The sequence below is a fragment of the Oxyura jamaicensis genome, chromosome 18 (genome assembly GCF_011077185.1).
Source record: "Oxyura jamaicensis isolate SHBP4307 breed ruddy duck chromosome 18, BPBGC_Ojam_1.0, whole genome shotgun sequence".
Lineage (NCBI taxonomy): Eukaryota > Metazoa > Chordata > Aves > Anseriformes > Anatidae > Oxyura > Oxyura jamaicensis.
The window spans coordinates 630,745-650,908 of NC_048910.1; the positions used below are offsets into that span (position 1 = coordinate 630,745).

The 20,164-nt window shown below is 41.6% G+C and overlaps 1 protein-coding gene across 1 annotated transcript in view; it reads right to left on the minus strand.

Moving 5' to 3' along the window:
- The window catches only part of LOC118175979 (myosin heavy chain, skeletal muscle, adult-like), a 7,558-nt gene extending 2,514 nt beyond the window's left edge, over positions 1–5,044 (minus strand). The window contains exons 1-13 of the mRNA XM_035342674.1: positions 4,801–5,044; positions 4,567–4,710; positions 4,318–4,474; positions 3,277–3,304; positions 3,072–3,183; positions 2,891–2,983; positions 2,353–2,416; positions 2,162–2,260; positions 1,953–2,056; positions 1,734–1,872; positions 864–982; positions 622–771; positions 95–265 (exon numbers count right to left, since the gene is read on the minus strand). Coding sequence (XP_035198565.1) covers positions 95–265; positions 622–771; positions 864–982; positions 1,734–1,872; positions 1,953–2,056; positions 2,162–2,260; positions 2,353–2,416; positions 2,891–2,983; positions 3,072–3,183; positions 3,277–3,304; positions 4,318–4,474; positions 4,567–4,710; positions 4,801–5,007 — 1,587 coding nt within the window. The 5' untranslated portion in view covers positions 5,008–5,044. The remainder of the gene's footprint in view (positions 1–94; positions 266–621; positions 772–863; positions 983–1,733; positions 1,873–1,952; positions 2,057–2,161; positions 2,261–2,352; positions 2,417–2,890; positions 2,984–3,071; positions 3,184–3,276; positions 3,305–4,317; positions 4,475–4,566; positions 4,711–4,800) is intronic.
- Between the last annotated feature and the right edge of the window lie 15,120 nt (positions 5,045–20,164).

Genomic DNA, 20,164 nt, shown 5'->3' on the forward strand with positions numbered 1-20,164 from the left:
AAAGAAAAAAAAAAAAAAGAAGAAAAAAAAAAAAAACATATCCCTTGGCAACTGTGGAAGATCCAGCATTAATGCGCGTGAACAGGAAGGATACCTTCTCAATCAACTCAATGCAGGCAGCCAGGTCCATCCCAAAGTCAATGAATGTCCATTCAATTCCTTCCTTCTTGTACTCCTCCTGCTCCAGCACAAACATGTGGTGGTTGAAGAACTGCTGTAGTTTCTCATTGGTGAAGTTGATGCACAGCTGCTCAAAGCTGTTGAACTGTCAAATCCAAAAAAAGAAAAAAAAAAAAAAAAAAGGGATACAAAATGTTCTTCATGGATGATAGTCTAAGTACAAGGCCTCTTCCTGTTTGCTTTCCCTTTGTTTTTTTGTTGGAAAAACTTTTCATTTAGCAAATTTAGCAAATTCAGTGTAATTGGAATGTTTTGGTTCGGGGGGGGAGGGGGAATTTCAGTTCAACAAGTAATTGTAGGAGGATAATACTAAATAATACTAAATAATAATAAATGCTCAGTGAATAATTGTAGGAGGATATTAACTTTTCTCAATTGTGGCTCAGAATTCTCTTTACTCTCAACTGTCCTATTAAGAAACTGCTAGAAAAACATCCTTACATCAAAGATCTCAAAGCCAGCAATGTCCAAGACACCAATGAAGTACTGCCGGGGCTGCTTTGTATCCAGCTGCTGGTTGATACGAATAACCATCCACAAGAACATCTTCTCATAGACAGCCTTTGCTAGAGCACCAACTGAATTTTGCACCTAAAGCAAAAAGAGAGGCTTGGAGTATAGAGCAGAGGAGGATCAAAGGGACCTTAATTCAAAACATGGTTCTGTATTACCACACTTCTTACCTGCTGCACAGTTTGACCCTTGGTCACATACTCATTTCCAACCTTAACTCGGGGGTAACAGAGTGCTTTGAGCAGGTCTGCTGAGTTCAGACCCATCAGGTATGCAGCCTTGTCAGCAACTAAACACCAAGAAAGAGTGAGAGGAAAAATAGATGTTTGGACAGTGCCTAAAATTTTGTTCTTGAGGTATCATCTCAAAAATAACAGCAGTGTTCACTTTAAGGAGTTGCACAAAAATATCTGTGTCAAAGCCATGAAGCTACTGTCTCTGTCATTAGGATGCGGAGTATACAACTGGTTTTGAGTTTTGGTTTCTACAAATGTTATTAAGGTTAACTCACTGCTTTCATCGTTTTTCAGACATGACTATGGTGCTTCATGCTTTCTAGTCCTGAAGCAAGAGGAGTTATCATTCAGCTGAAGGAATGGACTTTAGCTCTTACTGTACTTGAGAGGGATCAAATACGCAACTCACATCAGCGTTCTTTCCCAGTAGGTGAGGGTGAATGGGAACATATTCTCCCACCTTGTTAGAGCTGGACCACTTTGCTGTACCACAATATAGCAATGATTGCTACGAGTATTCCAAAAAAAAAGTATGACTAATGACGTTACAGAAATTGACATCCATGGCTTCTGGCTTCCAGGCAGTGAGCACCATATCTTTTATTAAAGTACTCACAAAATTAAAATGCAGGTATGATGATAGATGAGGTAGGTGTCTCAACTCTTACACAGCCACAGAACATAATTGTTTGTTTGTTTGTTTTAGTTTAAACTTTTGCATACTAACAGCCTGAAATCTGCCTAAGGCCCTCTTTTAATGACAATGAAAATATCTTTTGGAAAGTTTGTTGAATCTGCTGATACCTTCTGTGCCATCTGGCTCTGCCTGCTCCTCTCGCTGTTTCTGCTTGAACTTCAAGTTCCCATAGTGCATGACAGCTCCTGTCAGCTTGTAGATGGCAGTCTTTTCATCAGCAGTGAAGCCCAGGATGTCAATGGCACTCTGGTAACATAAACAGTAAAATAAGTGCATGTATATCAGGGCTCTTATCCACAATATGACCTGTTTTTTATGGTACTTACATCTGTAGCCATCAGTTCCTCCTGGTCATCAATGCTGGGAACAGTGATCTCACCTTGACTCACATAGTGGTAGTCATATGGGTTGGTGGTAATGAGGAGCATGTCTGAAAGCAGGAAATAGGGAAAAACAAGCTTACTTCAGTCATCTGGGAGACAAGATGACTTGTTGTTTAGTGATCTTCCTCCAAAAATATAGGTAATCTTCCTACCAATTAGCTCTGGCTTTTTGTTGGACATGATCTGATAAAAAATGTGGTAGCTTCTTTCTGCCTTGAGCTGGAAAGTGACTCTGGACTTCTCCAGCAGATCTGGTAAGGAAGGTGGAAAGTGATAGGCACAAGACAGAACACAGAGGTAGGAATTTTGAAAGGGATGTGAATACACCAGGATGGTTTCTTACAAGTTTCAATGTCAGCAGAAGCCAGTTTGCCTGTGGCCCCAAAGTGAATTCTGATGAATTTGCCCTGTTAAAGAGAAAAAGAACCACTTCAGCCTGGATGCATTTCATTGTCCCTGTACAAGAAAGGTAGAGTTGTACAAAAAATATTAAGGGAGTGGAGCACCATTCCTGTGAGGAAAGGCACAGAGAATTGGGCCTACTTAGCTTAGAAAAGAGAAGGCTCAGGGGGCATCTTATCAATGTCTATTAACACCTTTATGGAAAGTGAAAAGAAGTCAGGCTCTTTTCAGTGTTGCCTATTGACAGGACAAAATGCAATAGTAATCAATACTAAGTAGATAAATAATAAGTAAAAACTGGAACATAAGAGGTTCCATCTTTACTATGTAGGTGACTGAACACTTGGACAGGTTACCAGAGAGGTACTTGAGTCTCCCTCCCCAAAAATATTCAAAAACCTCCTGGACCTCCAGAGGTCCCTTCCAACCTCAACCATGATGGGATTCTCTAAGGGATTTTGTCCAAAGCTACAACTCACAAAGCGCGAGGAGTTGTCATTCCTCACAGTCTTGGCATTTCCAAATGCTTCCAGCAGTGGATTGGCGCTGATGATTTGATCCTCAAGTGTTCCCTATAGGACAATAATTATTCCTTGATATACTTTCCAAAAACAAGGAACAGAAAAAAACATTGATTCAAGCCACTATCTATTAATATACCTGCATTTTGCCAGTCTGCTCCTCCTTCTTCTTCTCCCCACTAGCTGCAATTGTTGCAAAGTACTGGATGACACGCTTTGTGTTCACAGTCTTCCCTGCACCAGATTCTCCACTGCCAAATAGAGAGGCAGAGACAGTGTGGTCAGGCACCAGGTCTCCTGGTCCAGGGCAGCCCTGCAGGGACCCGAGCAGGGTGTGTACTTACGTGATCAGGATTGACTGGTTCTCACGGTCTGTGAAAAGATTGATTTTAATTAAGAATGATTTTCCTGGTGCTCATGAATTAGAAAGAATACAAAAGCTAGGAGACAAATATGAACTGCAGCTTCTACCAGAGGGTGTAAGGACAGAAGGCAGTGAAGAGCCCTGAGAATTCTAGCTGATATGTAGCAATGCTATACAGCAGTACTACATGCATTCTAAACAAGATTGGTAAAGACACCACTTCAGAGTAACTTTTATATTGTTTAGCCTTTCAAGATATCCTCTTTCCATCTGATTTCTCTCTTATTGGATAAGCATAAGTGACAAAATTACTGATATTGAGGGTTGATTACAGTTAAATTCTTCTGGAGCTAAAATCTTCCTAAGGAAATCTGGAGACCTCACAAACAACAGAAAAGCCTAACCAACCTTTTTCGCTACTTTTCATCTCTTTTATTTTTACTCCTACATGTACATAAATTATATATTTATGAGTTAATAGGTAGACAGTTTATTTTTAATCTTGCTATTCAAAATTTAATTTCCAGTTTGCAACAAAAGAAGAGGAAAAGAAGATATAAATCCTGCACATCATTGATTTAAATATGCATACTGGAAATAGAAAATAAGAGGTGGAAATAAGAGAAGAAGACAGATTTTTTAAAAAAAAAAATCTATTCTGTTTGAACACTAATGCTTTTTATTTTCTTTTGAAATTGTTTTTCTGAAAGCATTACTTGTCTGATGCTTACTTTTCACTATAATGAGCAATAGGTCTACAGTCAGTAAAGTCTAAACCAAACACTAGGTGTCTTGCCGATGAATTTACTCCTTCTGAATTACATTGATTACATGGTCCAGGTCTTTATTGACTGTAATGGGAACACAGCATACACAGATCCTTGAAGTCAAGCACTTCAATCTACCATTAATTTCACGTGTGGTATTTTAAGTGTTGCACAGGATTTCCAGAGATAATTCTTATATTTCCATCTACTGAGAGGTCATTGAAAGAGCAAGTGAAAGGAGATCAAGCACTCACCAGTCAGCATGAATTGATAGGCATTGTCAGAGATGGAGAAGATGTGTGGAGGGGCCTCCTGGCGCTTTTTGCCTCGGTAGGCCAACACCACCTCCGGGTTGTACACCGGCAGCCACTTGTAGGGGTTTACAGTCACACAGAAGAGACCCGAGTAGGTCTGCGAGGAAGGGAGACAGCACGTTGGCTTCTGCTCAGACTGGCACAGCAGGTCTTCCTAGCTCCCAAAGGAAAACAGCTGCTAGTACTTACATAGATCATCCAGGCTGCATAACGCTCTTTGAGGTTGTACAGCACAGCGGGTTCGTGGAGGTGGGTCATCATGGCCATGTCCTCAATTTTATCATACTTGGGAGGATTCATGGAGAAGATTTGATCATCCTTCACGGTCAGAGTCTGCCAAGGAAATGGAAGAATATGCCTGCATATGTCAGCTAAAAGCTCAGTGTGAATCAAATGTTGATCTGAAGTTTCATTTTCTCTTACCTCTCCCCCTTCAGTCTTGACAGTGACCTTCCCTGTTTCCCTGCTCTGGATTGTCCCTTTTACAAAGGATTCCTTGGGATGGGCCACAAAGACAGATGACTTGGCATCAAAAGGTTTGTTCTGGGCCTCAATTCTTTCCTTTTCTGACTTGCGGAGGTAGGGAGCCGCCTCCCCAAAAACAGCCATTTCTGAGTCTGCAGAGGCCATTTCTGCACGTTTACTAAAGGAACGTCAGCAGAGGACACTGGTGGAGAAAAAAGGTTGTCACTTACTGGGAAAAATAGAAACTATGTCAGTGAGAAAACTCCATACACTTTAGCTAGTACAACAACCAGTTAAATCTACTTTGATTTGAACTTAAAGCTCCTTAAGTCCCACTCAAGAGTGAGACTTTAATCTTCTAGCAGTAAATAGAAGATCTTCAATGCTGTCTACAATTTGGTAACTCAGGTTGGTGAATTCTGACCAGCTTTGAGGTCTTCACATAAAAGAACCCACAGCCAGAGAAAATCACTATCTGTTCTGGTCCTTAATTATAAGTGATGAATCTTCAAGACAGCACTTCCTTGTTAGAGATATTACTGTATGTGCTATAAATGAAAAGCAACTTCACTTTTTAGATATTCCCTGTTTCAACAGTCTAGCCTAAGCAAAAGTTTGCAGAAGTATAGGAGGATTTACAATAAAAAACTCATGCAGTTGTGAAAAAATCCTTTCTCAGCCTGTACTGTAGAATTTCAATATTCAGTATATTACCCTTTGAGAATAGCTTGTATCTTGGAAACTGTCCAATCCTGTGAAATAGGAATGGCAGGAGTTTCTTATTTTGGCAAGGAGTTTTAGACGCAATTTATAGATTGAAGTTATAGCCATGCATTGAAATTCTATTTAACATTTTTGTTCGCATGTACAGCACCTCATATAAATGTTTGCCAGATGCAGGAGAAACTGAGTGGAATATTGAAAAGACATTGTCCTCTTTTTCCAAGCTCACAAAACACATGCACTTACCTTGAAGCTTTCCGTGGAGACAGGTCAGACTCGTCTGTGAGAGATTTTATAGTGTCTTATCTGCAGATGCTGCAGATGCTCCCCCTTTCTTCGGTCAAAACATTTCTGGCAAAACTTATTTGGCAAAGCATTGTCTGGCAAACTACGGGCATAATTGTCATTTGATTTGAATGATATAATTAGAATGTTTTTATATCTTACTGACTATGTGAATATATCTATAAATAATTTATCAAGTGTGTTAAGGAGAGAATCTAGACTACTCAAGGCACTTAGAGAACTTGGATGCAGGAACTTAGGGTTTCTATTGCTGGCTTTCTCCATGGTTTGCTCCTTGACCCATGGCAGTTTGCTTGGTATGTTTATACCACAACTTTTCAGTCATTCTGTGGAGATAATAATATGTCTATGATACTTTAGGAACAGATGCATTGAGAGCAACAAGAAAAGTATGTCTAAAACCAGTAAGTAATGCTTCTAAGAGCTACTTTGCAGTAGTATGTTCTAAAAAGCAGGAAGTCAAAAATGACTACAGCTGCAGTTTCTGTATAAGGCAGTTTCAATAGCTGAGAGAACTTGAAATACAGTAAGTTCAAAGCCTCATCCCAGGAGGCTGTTCCAAGTAACAGTAGACTCTGGTTTGAAATGGAGTTCTTGAACACATTCCTGAGCTGTTTTTTTAATTATTTATTATTATTATTATTTACTGAATTTAAAATATATACTTGTACATATATAGATAATAGATCCTTCTGTGCACATCATTAAAAAAAGGGGGATTCCCTAAGAAATTCTGCTTTCTCACTGTTCACTCTCTTACACCTTTTGCTTGCATCTGATACTTATATGCTCCTATTATCATCTACATAAATAACCAGTCCCCTCTTGTCAAACCAGAAATTGCATAGAAGCCTTTCCCTGTGTATAACTCCCCAAAACAGTATCTCCCATACAGCCATACTTGTACACTCAAGCACATGTATTAACTCAGCACAAATCTCCAGCTACTGTGCATTCTGATAAATCCTCTGTCCTTCACTGCCTCCCATGAAAATGTGCATATTTGCTTGTTCATGACCCCAGAAAAATGTCCAACAGCACAATACTATCTATACCAGAGTTAGAGAGGTAGCAGCAGTCTGGCATAACCTGATGGTATGGGAAAAGGTTTGTTGGTAATCCAGGAGAGTAACTGATCTAGTTTTAGGAAAGGGTGTCATCACTTACACTTCTTCAGATCCTCCATATGTAAACACATTATTCTTTATGTTATTGCAGAGATTTTACCTTGCTGGGCAGCTAAACTCCATCACAACCACTTTCTCACTCCCTCTTCTCAAAGGGAAGGGGGGAAGAAATATGATGAAAAGGGCTCAAGGGTTGAGATAAAGATGGAGATCACTCAACAATTATTGTTATTGGCAAAAAAGACTCAGTGTAGGAAGATTAATAAAATTAATTACCTATTACTAACAAGTAAGAGTAGTGAGAAACAAACAAACAAAAAAACAAGCTAAAAACACTTTCCCCCCATCCATCTTCTTCCAGCTCCTCCCCCCAAGCAGCAAAGGGCAATGGGGAATGGGGGCTGTGGTCAGTCCATGATATTTTATCTCTGCTGCTCCTTCACAGTCTCTCTGTGCCCGTGCTCCAACGTGGGGTACCTCCCATGGGATGCTGTCCTTCCCTTACTGATCCATCGTGGGCTTCCCAGAGCCAGCAGCACTTCAAGCACTGCTCCAATATGGGTCCATACCACAGGGTCCATCCATCAGAAGCAAACTGCTTCAACATGGGTTCCCCATGGGCAGCAGCTCCTCCCAGATCCCCTTCTCCTGCATGGGCTCCTCTCCACGGGCTGCAGTGTGATCTGCTCCACCATGGTACCCATGAGCTGCAGGGGGACAGCCTGCTCCACCACGGTCCTCTCAGCATGTTGCAGGGGAACTTCAGTTCCAGTGCCTGGAGCGCTTCCTGCCCTAATCTAATATACAGCTGTTCTTACCTTCTTAACCTTCACATAGAATCATAGAATCATAGAGTCATAGAATCATAGCATCATAGAATGGTTTGGGTTAGAAGAGAACTTAAAGACCATCTAGTTCCAAACGCCCTGCCATGGGCAGGGACACCTCCCACTAGAACAGGTTGCTCATGCCCTATCCAACCTGGCCTTGAACACTTCCAGGGATGGGGCATCCACAGCTTCTCTGGGCAACCTGTTCCAGTGCCTCACCACCCTCATCATGAGGAATTTCTTTCTAATAACTACTCTAAATTTCCCCTCTTAGTTTAAAGCCATTACTCCTTGTACTATATCACTACACTCCCTGGTAAAGAGTCCCTCTCCATCTTTCTTGTAGGCCCCTGTTGGGGTCGTCTTCCCAGAATGCTTAGGAATAAATATGAAGAGGGTATATTTTTTGATCTTTCAAATAATGGAAGTGAGACTGCGTAGATTATAGTTTCACTGGTTCTTCTTGCCTTTTTTAAAGATCCACATAATATTATTTTTTTTCCAGTCATATGGGACCTTCCCTCTGTGTCATTGTTTTTCAAAAACAATGAACATAAGTATTACAATTACACTGGTGAACTCCTTCAGTATTTTTTTGGTGAGTTGCACCCAGCCCTATAGATATGAATACATTCAACTTCTTTTAATAATTCCAGCTTCACTACGTAGTAAGCTCAGACTTCCCCACTGTTGGTTATCCCTTACCTTCTCAAACACTGTTGGAAGATGTGGTTGCCTGGGTGGAAGCTTTGTCTACAAAGACTGATGCAGAAAAGGTGCTGCATACTTAAGTGCTTTCTGTATCATAGAATCACAGAATAATGGAATCATTAAGGTTGGAAAAGACCTCCAAGATAATCTAGTCCAACCATCCCCCTACTACCAATATTACCCACTAAATCATCTTGCACTAGGTTGTCTCTCACATTCACTAGTAGACACACATTTTCCCTGAGCTTTCTTGAGCATCATACCTGCAGAATTCTTATGCTTAATGTCTCCAAGTATCCAAGCAATGTTTTTGTATTACTATTTTATTGACAGTCCTTTTCTCCACCTCTTGTATGCTTTTTAGCTTTGTTCATCAGCAAGTTCACAGCTAAGATGAAATTCTTAGTCTTCTTGCAGAGAACAAGGTGGTTTGTTCCTGAGGTCTCATTAGCTTTCTTTTCAACACTCACCATCTCTCACAAGCACAGCTGCTTCCAAGCACATTCTAACTAGTGATTCTGTGAATAAGATTAATTTTAGTCTTATGAAATCTAGAGTACTAAACTCTGCTGCTTACCTCCCCAGCTTTCCACTAGATCCTTCACACAGTCAATATGTGGTTGCTGCAGCCTGAAATGCCATCTGGATCATATTCATCAGTATTTTATCCCTGCTTCCAGAACTCAGCCTTGCCCCTCCATCATTTACATTAGGTTATTGTCTAAGAACTTCCAGCATTGCTTGTCCAGTGCTGTTGCCCTCCCAGCAGATGTCCACATGGCTGAAATCCTGCCTAAGGAAGAGGAGACTTCTGCTAGTTGTTTGCAGACATCATTTTCCATTACTTTGTCTTGATCAGGTGGTTTATAACAGACCCCATAGCAACATGACTCATTTTTATCTCATCTTAATGCACATCTAGTTTCATTTTGGAACACTACATAAACAAGGAGTACCTTTAAGATAAAGCATAAATCCCCTTCCTCATTTTCCCTGCCTATTCCTCCTAAATAGCCTGTACTCTCCCATGACCATGTTCCAATAGTGTACCCTATACCAACATATCTCCATGATTCTGACCATGTTCCCCTTCTCCCTTGGGGAAATTGTATTCACAATTTCTTCTACTTGCAGCTCCTTCCTCTTCCTATGATGAAGCCAGCTTCACTCATCTCTCACACTCTTATCATCAGGTTAGCAGTTTCATTGCAAAGACCTTCCTTCTTATTCCTCAAATGCAGATGTCCAAAGATCTAGAGGAATTCAAAGATGAAGTTAAGTTTCCAAACTTGGTGTGGAAGTTCCTACTTTAAAATCCATTTGGATATCACACGGCTGCCAGATGATGAATGTAATCTTATTGTATTAAAAAGGCTCATAGGGAAATCAAGAGAATTACAATGAAGTAAGTCTGATGTTTGTACTTGGCAAATCAGAAGCAATGTAATATAGAGTAAGAATAATAGACACAGGAAAAAGTGACAGTGCTTCATTTGTATTTGTAAAGGGAAGACATACTTCTCAAACTTGCTGGGTTCTTTGAAGTTCAGATAAAGTATGTAGATAAGGAGATTTAACTATTAAGACTGCATCTTCAATGCTAAATAAATCTAGTCCTGAGTGCAAACTCTGGTATCGAGAAAAGTGGTATCATCAGTCTTGCATCCAGCACTCAGTGTTTGTGAGTGACCACCAGAATTGTCTGACTGTGTCAGCACAGCCTAACACTTTACTTGGGTCTCTTCTTTTTTAGCAAATGCCTACTTTCCATTCCATATCAACTAAATAAAGTATAAATCTTCAGCTTCTCCCCTGAAGTTTTTAATAAGTGATATGAACAATGGTGTGAAAGGAAATTTGTGAACTGCAGCACTGAGATCTATGTCCATGCTGATCACAAAAAAAAAAAAAAAAAAAAAAAGTTCATTATCTGGCAGAGCAGTTTTTAATGGAAAACCCCTTATCCTTTGGACTAGAATTGGAGGTAGCAGAAACTGATAAGGGCATTGAGAGAAAATAGAAAAAGAGTGTGAGGACAACATGGGTAGCTCAGGAGAACTCTCGAGAGAAACCATACCAAAACTACTGCTTTTCTGTTGTTGTTGTTTTGTTTTTTACTGTAGCCTCCAGTTGTTCCTTCTGGAAGATAAAGATCATATTATATCATACTAGCAGGCAATCTATCTTGAAGAATTTCCTTCCATAGATCTAAAAATCTTGGCCATAGGGGTAAAAAACATTGGTCTACACACCATGGGCTTCAGATTTATTTTAATTTATAGAGATAATCAGTCCTACCCAGGTGATAAATTTCTGACGAGACCTATTGGTCATTCCAGCTTCTTGTGTAGGAATTACTCAGCAATCTGAATTCCTGTATCTAGACATCACATGAGTTTATCTCCACAGTTTTCAGTGAGATAGGCCACAAAAAACTGGACCATTTCCTCTGTTCAAGTGTAGGTCAGCCAAGAGATTACCTGTCTTTGTGAAGGGAGGGATCTGCTGAAAGAGACAGCAATTACAATGGAGGTTTATGTAACTGCTAAATGACAAATCAAATCACAAATCAACATATGGTTAAATCACAAATCAACAAAAGGTTAAGAACCTTTTCCTAATACCCAACCTGTACCTCCACCGGTGCAGCTCTGTGCTGTTTCCTTGGGTGCTATCACTGGTCACCAGAGACTGGTCGTCAACACCTGCCCCTCCGCTCCCCTCATGAGAAGGTTATGTAGGCCATTGCACTGGGAAAGATTTTGCATTTCTGCATTAGGAAAACTTTTGGTCTGCACCTTAAAAACAAGAACACAGACCCAAAAAGCATTTTTGCTTAGTTCTGTTGAACTACAACTGAGGTTGTGCAACTACTGAAGAACAAATCAAAACACAAATCAACAGAACATATGTAAGCTTTTAGTTGGCTTTGAAAGTATTTTATTATTTTTAACTCCTTCTTCAGAGAATTTCTGCTCAGCAAACCCAAGGCAATTTTTTGCTAAGCTTCAAAAATGGCACCTGTAGACATGCACAGATCTATTTTTGTACTTCTCCAATCTGTAATTTCATTAAATATATATACATTTTTTTCATTCAGTAGGTAAGAGCTAGACCTGGAGAACACTTCCCTGAACACATCCTCTTGTCTCCTTGTGAACCTTCAAACCCTGCACTATCAGGCAGTCAAGTTCACACAGGGTGCACTTGACCTCTTGCACTGGGCGCTCCAGCCCTCAATACCTCAGCATTTTGAGCAACACAACCCCAATCCAGCAGCTCAGCCATGTGCAGGCTTTCAGAAGACGAAGGACCTGCCACTGATCATCCTCTCTCCCTGTCATGCAGTTCCTTGGCACTTGTATTTCAGACACAACCCAAGTTTGTCACAGCCCACCCAGCATGGCAGCAGCAAGAGCCTCACTATGGCCACGTAAAGTCTGACTGGCTCCAGGGCCCCTCACTTGCTCATATCCTATTTTCGCAGGAAAGCAGATTCCTGATGCTGTAATGGACATATGCCATGCAGTACTGGGAATTTCCTCTAGAAAGCATGCACTGTGGCCATGAGTCCTTCACTACTGCATCACAGCTCTTCCTGTAGCACAGAGTACTTTGCTTTTCCATTCTAATTCCTTGAAAAGCAAAGGAAAATTCACAAAGCAGGGAAAAAAAAAAAAAAAAAAAAAAAAAAAAAAGCAAATATTGGTCTAATTCCCATTGAAACTACTTTGCTCAACTCATTTCTCATGCTAAAATCCAGCAGAAACAGCCAAACATATCTGTAATGCCAGTTATTTTTCAGCACCAAAATAACCCATTCCTCACAGGCACTCAGAGTCCTAACTAAACACAACTGCACTATTTTAGAAACACCAGCTTTTCGCTATGATATGACTTGCCTTGCATTCAATGAGTATGAACTGAGAAGATACAGGCACTCATGCGCTCTGGTTAAGTATGAAGGTGGAGCAACACCAAAGACTCCTGAATTTGTGGCCCAATGCTCTGCTTCTTAGAACAACAGCATTAACCTTGTAATCTGTCTTGTAATCTGTAGAAGGAAATTCCACATCCAGTATCTCCATGTAATTATCATGAAACCATCTATAGACTTCCTGTTTAGGTCCTCTCCTCCTTCTACCCTGGACCAATATGAGCAGGAACTCCTGGCTAGTTGACAGGAGAAGATGCATGGATGCAAGTCACTGGCCTGGCCTCCTCTTCAGACCCGTTGGTCTTCTTTTCTGCCCAGAGAGAAGCCAGTCAAGTCAACACAGTCAACCCAGTTGGACCATGTGGGAATCAACAAGGAAAGTTCAAGAAGGTGTCTTCTTAGGAGTCAACATGTTTGATGTAAGATATAACCTTAGCAGCTGGTAAATTCCAGTAGAGAAAAGAAGCTGTTGGTGAGCTCTCCTCTAAGTCTTCAGAGGAGCACAGCATCAAGGTCACCATGACACAGTCTGTGCTTTCACAACAATATTGGGTACCTTTGATACAGTCATTATATTCCTTTAGCCATGCAGCCATCCTAAAGCAGCTGCACAGTGGACATTTTGAGGAGATATATTCAAGTCAGGTGGGCATCCAGTCAAGGACTGGAAAAATGGGACATCCTGATCCATGAAGTCTCCCCAAGAAATGGAGGTTGCTTTTCAAAAGATACCTAGTTTCTTCCTTTGCACTGAGAGATTCACAAGCTCTCCCACACTCTGTCATGAAGCTTTTCTTGATCAGCACCAGTGGTATAAATATTTCACCTGACTTCAAAGATGGAGGGAATTCATTCACATCAGAAATGAACAGGAAATCTGAAGATGGCACTGATCTCACCCTGTCCCTTCAAAGTCATGTCACCAGCAGTTCCCCCTGGCAAGAGACATGGCAAATTTTGCTCTTGTCCAAGTGGAGCTTGATGTAGGAGAACTGGGAGAGCCAAAGAGTGCCTAATTGTCACAGCCTGCAGCTTTGACCATGTTACCCCACCTGTACTAGTGAATGGAATTAATTTCTTGGTCTTCTCACCTGCAAGGGACCTGCAAGCCTCCTATGCAAAGCCTTTAATGACTCTTTAAATATAGATCCCCTTTCACCTCCTGCTAGTCAGACTTGAAAAGACAGAGAAAGCTCAGAGGTGCTTGGCTTCTGCTCCAATTGGAAACATCCCATGGAAGTGCAAGTGTCTGCCTTGACACAGCTCCAGTTTGACCAAATACTGCTTTTGTGAGAGTAAAGACATGCAGGTTCTGTATGGCAACAGTGTAATGAGCCTCCACTTTCTGCAACTAGATTGTCACAACTAGATTGTGACAACTAGATTGTCACAGTTCCACACAACTGGATGATTGCTTTTCTTAGCTCAATATCTGCACTTTCAAGGGGCTGTAGATCACAAACTCCCTCAGCACCCTACACTATCTCATCCATAAGAACAAATATAGGAAGGAAAGCTGAGAAGATTCACAGAATCAGCACAGCTATGCCACAAGCAAGAAGCAACCCAGCTGTCCTCCAGTTCCTAACAGGGGTTTGCACAGCTGTTATTGCATCCCCTAGGCTGTTATTCCCACAGCACCTTGCAGCCCCTATGCTACTTCACTATCATAGTTGAACCGTGGTAGGCAGCTAATTGCCTCACAGCTGATTGTTCACTCCCCTGTGGGATAGGGGAGAAAACTGGAAAGATAAAAGTGAGAAAACTTGTTTGTTGAGATCAAGACAGTTTAACAGATGAAATAAAAACTGCACATGCAAGTTAAAAGCAAAATAAGGTATTCATTCACTACTTCCCATCATTAGGCAGATGTTTAGCCACTTCCAGTAAAGCAGGACTCCATCACATATAGCAGTTACTTGAGAAAACAAATGCCATAACTCCAAACCTACACCTTTCCTCCTTCTTTCCCCCAGCTTTTATTGCTGAATATGATGTCATATGATATGGAATGTCCTTTTGGTCGGTTGGGATCAGTTGTCCTGGCTGTTTCCTCCCAACTTCCTGTGCACTCCAACCTGGCAGGGCATGGTGAGGAACAGGGAATACCTTGACTCTGTGTAAGCACTGTTCAGCAACAACTGTAACATCAGTTTGTTATCAACACTGTCACCACAAATCCCAAACACAACATCATATGAGCTACTATGGAGAAAATTACATTTGTTCCAGGAAAACAAAACAAAACAAAACAAAAACAAACAAACAGACAAACAAACAAACAAACAAAAACAAACAAAAAAAAAAAAAACAGTACCCTCATCAAAAAGATCTCAAGGAGAACTGTTCTAAGACAGTTACTGTATTACTAGGAGCTATGCACTCAGAAATAAGGAATTATGTCTGATGTGATTCCCACTCCATTAACATGTGGAGATTAAACACCTGTCAACTATTGTTTGTAAGAATCACAGTTCCCTCTTCTACAGCATCTGAGCTGTGAGTCCAAGGCTTCTGCCTCCACTGAGTCCACACACAGACAACCTGGGTTGTCAGAGATTTTGAATCATTCTAGTACCAACTAAAGAGTAAATTGCCTCACAAGATGTATGACACTCGAGAGTTTGGGTTCAGCTTCTAGCATTAGCCTCCTACTATTTTTGAGAATGCCTGCAAAGTGGGAAAAGTAAAAACCAGCACAAAGTATAATGAGTTCAGAGTAGAGCAGAGAATCCCTAGTCTACAAAAGTCAGCCCCAACATTAACTACCTTCTGCTTGTTAGCCCCATGGATAAAGCATTTGCCCAGGAAGTCAGTCTGTGCTCAGCACTCTCCTCAGCACAGAAGGGATGTGCATGCTCAGCACTCTTAACTTGCCTCTGAAATCTTGGTCCTAGTTTCCACAGGGGCAAGTACACTGAGATGTATTCCTCCTGTCTCAAGCTTACCATTTTCCTGGGTAGCTGGCTCTGGCACTAGCTGGCTTCATGATTGCCTATATCATGTGAGATGATTTCCTGAGGTGTTTCCAGATGTGAATGGTGCTGGGTGGTGAACTTGTTTGAAGTTGAAAAATCTCTGAGTACAGTGTGGTCTTCCATGCTCTTAGCTGTACTGAAGAGGACTAGACATCTGTTTCTTAAATATAGGTGTCGAAGAACTTACTCTGTCTCTCTTCTCTTCTGGCCTTTCTGCCACCCACTGTGTCCATGTCCCACTGGATGCAAGAAGGCCTTCTTCGAATTTGGCAAAAATCATAAAATCATAGAATGGTTTGGGTTGGAAAGCACCTTAAAGATCATATAGTTCCAACACCCCTGTCAAGGGCAGGGATGCCACGTATTAGATCAGGTTGCTCAGGGCCTTGTCCAACCTGGGCTTGAACACCTCCAGGGGTGGGACCTCCACAACCTCTCTGAGCAACCTGTTCCAATGCCTCACCACCCTCTGAGTGGAGAAGACCTGGATGAGAACAGCATCCATCGCTTTCAGCCTATCTCTTAAGTTTCTGCATTACTATGTAGAGGTTGCTGTGTGTGCAGTGGGGCTGTGTGGGCATATGGGTCATGTAGATCATCTTTGAGGATTGTGCTAGGGGAGAAAGGAGAATATATCAGGCTCTACATTCCTGCTGCCATGGCAATTCTCATCAGTTGCTTCTTTCCCAGGAGCTCTTCCATCTATTTAGTCCTTCCTCCACCAATTTTTCCAGCTAGGCTTTCCTTCTTTACATCCACATCCCCCTGCTGCTTATGCTCTGCTGGCAGCTCTAGCTAGCTGCTCCAATTAATCCCTTCAGCACTGATGACTGAGTTGCTTCTTCAAGGTCTTCTGACTTGAGCAAGACCCATGGAGCAACCAGAAAGGAGAAAGTCTCTGCTACTGAATGGGTGTGGATGAAAGAAACCAATGAACCCACACAAAACAATAACACCTCTCCCTGCATCCGGAGGTACTTGTCTCTTGACAACACCACCACATTATTCCAGCTCACGTACAGCAGGCTGATGGCAGAGCAGAAGATTTTCAGCCTGCCCTCTACCATGAGTGAGGATGTCTGGCTTATTTCATGTGAGAAGCACCGAGGAAGAGGTCAGGTCAACCTATGTCGGCTATTAGGTGTTGCTGCACAGACCTCCCAACAGTTTCTCTTTTGTGAGAGTACAGGCAGCAGGGAACAAGTTACTTAGCATGAGGAACAATCATTCTGATTTCTTTTTCTGCTTTTATTTCTGTATGCTCCTTAACTTTAGGATGCAGAGACACTGCCCTCATCTCTTTCATTTCCCCTGCGTCTGCTAAACTTTTTGGCAATATGTCCATAAGAGTAAATGGCAGCCATTTCCTAAGCCCTCCTCTCAGCAGTCAGTATTTTCACAATTTTTTCAAAAAGAATGTTATGTGTTTTATTTTTAAGTGTGGATTCCCTAAATTCACTTCTACCCAGAAACAAGCATTGAATAACATTCTTGTTATATTCCATCTTGTTATATAGCTAATATGTGCCTTGATTCTGCCAGAATATGTATGGTAATGTGAGATCTAGTTAATAAAAGACCATTTTCTGGTCTTCTACTTTTTCTCACAAGATTATGTAATTCATACAATGTGGAATAGTATCTCCCCAGAATCAATGGCATTCTTACTATTCTGGAATGAGGGTATTAATATATAGCACTTTCCAGGTAAAATAATAAACCATTACCCCAAAACAGCAGAAGCTGAAATAGTGACAGACCCTCTCCCAGGGTAATGTGGAATAGTCAATAATTACGACTCTTGCAGGACACTTACAGAATGGACTCTGAAGTTCATAGAATCATAGAATGGTTTGTGTTTGAAGGGACCTTAGAGATCATCTAGTCCCAAGCCCCCTGCCAAGGGCAAGGTTGCCACCCACTAGATCAGGTTGCCCAGGTCCTCATCCAACTTGGTCTTGAACACCTGCAGGCATGGGACATCCACAACTTTTCTGGGCAACCTGGTCCAGTGCCCTACCACCCTCATAGTAAAGAATTTATTCCTTATATCTAATCTAAATCTAGCCTCTTTTAGTTTAAAGTCATTTTTCCTTGTCCTATATCACTACGCTCACTGACAAAGAGTCCCTGCCCAGCTTTCCTGTAGCCATCTTTAGGTACTGGAAGACCACTCACTATAAGGTCTCCCAAGAGCCTTCTCTTCTCCACACTGAACAACTCCAGCTCTCTCAGCATCTCTTCATGGGAGAGGTGCTCCAGCTCCTTGATCATCTTTGTGACCCTCCTCTGGACTTGCTCTAATATGCCCATGTCCTTCTTGCGCTAGGGGCCCCAAAACTGAATGAAGTGCTCCAGGTAAGGTCTCACAAGAACAGCGGGTGGGGGTGTGTGTGTGGGGGTGGGGGGGAATCACCTCCTTCACCCTGCTGGCCATGCTTCTTTTGATGCAGTCCAGGATATGGTTGGCTTTTGGGGCTGCAAGTACCCATTGTGAGCTCATGTTGAGCTTCTCATCAACCAGCACACCCAGGTCCTTCTCATCAATGCTGCTTTCAGTCCATTCTCCACCCAGCCTGCATTTGTGTTTGGGATTGCCGCAGCCCACATGCAGGACCTTGCACTTGGCCTTGTTGAACGTCATGAGGTTCACATAGGCCCACCCCTCAAGCCTGCCCAGGTCCCTCTTGATGGTGTCCCTTCCCTCCAGCATGTCAACTACACCAGACAACTTGGTGTCATCAGCAAACTTGCTGAGGGTGCACTCAATTCCACTGTCCAGGTCACTAAGATATTATTAATGCCGGTCCCAATACTGACCTCCGAGGAACATGACTCATTACTGATCTCCACCTGGACATTGAGCTGTTGACCACAACTCTTTGAGTGTAATCATCCAGCCAATTGCTTACCCACCAAGTGGTCCATCCATCAAATCCATGTCTCTCTAATTTACAAATATATCATGGAGGACAGAGTCAAATACTTTGCACGAATCGAGGTAGATGATATCAGTTGCTCTTCCCCTATTCACAATGCTCTAACCCCATTGTAGAAGGCCACCAAATTTGTCAGGCACAATCTGCCCTTAGAGAAGCCTTGTAGGCTGTCACCAATCACCTCCTTAACAAGCTCCCTGTCTTGGTCATGATTTAATAATAATAATAATAATAACCATCATCAACAACAACTCTTTGCGGGATTTCCAGCTTGCTAGTGTTGTTGTTGGCCATGCTGTCATTATGCTAGGATTTTCCTAGAGACATCAGTTGGCTCTGTAGCTCCTGCTGAACATTATGACAGAATGCCCAAGCTCTGCTCTAGCAGCATTTCTGCTGCCCTCAGTGTAAAATGAGAGCTTGCAGGAATGTTAGCACAGGACAAGCAGAAATGTCAGAGCACTGCTCTGTAGAGAAATGTCTCATCCCTACACTTCTGCTAGGATGTGGCTTGACACAACCCTGGAGATGGTAAGAGCACATTTACCATATTAAAAGGATATTTATCAATTCAGTGTAGACCTCCTAAGGTGCATGCTTTCAGTGTTCCCTGCAGAATATGCTTAGTCCATATTTTTGATGTTGTCTGGTTAGGAAATGTGCCATTAAACTAACATTTCTGGTAAATGCGCCTGAAGAAATGGGGTGAGAGAATTGCTGGAAGTAATAAATACTTTCCCATAAAGAGTTACTTAGGATCATAATGAATGAGACTTAAAACCCACAGGTTGAAAGTAGTGTGTGTTGTCCATTCTTTACCATGGTGAATACAATCAAAAATTTCTGTTTACACATGAGCACTTGTGAAGACAGACTAAAGTCACAGGCTGGTTATGAAGGAATGATGATGTCCTTGTTATCCCCTCACCTTTGTGCTCTACTTAGAAACTAATTTCTGCAGTTCGTAATGCAGTTATGATTTACCTTCACTGCATGTCAAGGAAGATGAATGTGTCTGTCATAGGAGGCACACTGGTGACAGATTTGTTGGTAAGTAGCTTCTGACAGAGTGCTACTCTTGGAAGTTCCTAGAATGAGTTAACTGAATATTAAAGGCAAATAAACCACACAGCCAGTGATTAGAGAATTGGCAGCTTTCAGATATGCACCACAGGTGCACCATTATTCAAATTCCTCTTGTCTGCACAGTTAACATCAGTGGAAGAGATCTGGGCAGCACTTTCTGGACAAGAAAATGATATTCAGGGTGCCCTTCCCATAATTCAGCAAAGCAGCTGAGGGGCTCCTGTTACAGAGCAGGTGAGTGGGTTTCACAGGCTGGGAGACTACTTGTTAGAAAAAGTGATGGAAACAGCAAGTGGCAGGAATCAGAGAGGAGGAAGTAAGGGGAAGGAAAGTAAAGTAGGGAAAGAGCATTACATTAACCCCTGCAGGCAACATAAAATAAGTGGTACTAATGATATCAAAAGTCCATGTGGCTCAACTTTTTGTCTTTATAAGCAAATCACAGGAAGGAGAGGCATCTTGCGTAAGGCAACATAGAGTGACAATTCATTAAAACTCTCCCAGCAGTTTGTATTTATGGAATCACTGAGCAAGACATGATGTCTGGGTATTGCTCATGATATATTTTAACTGATTAGTTGGTCTAACATTTTTTGAACTAATTAAATGTTCTCTGAATATATGGCATATTGTTGTGATCCTCAGCTGAGGCTAACTCAGAGAAAAGCAGACATCCACAAATGTA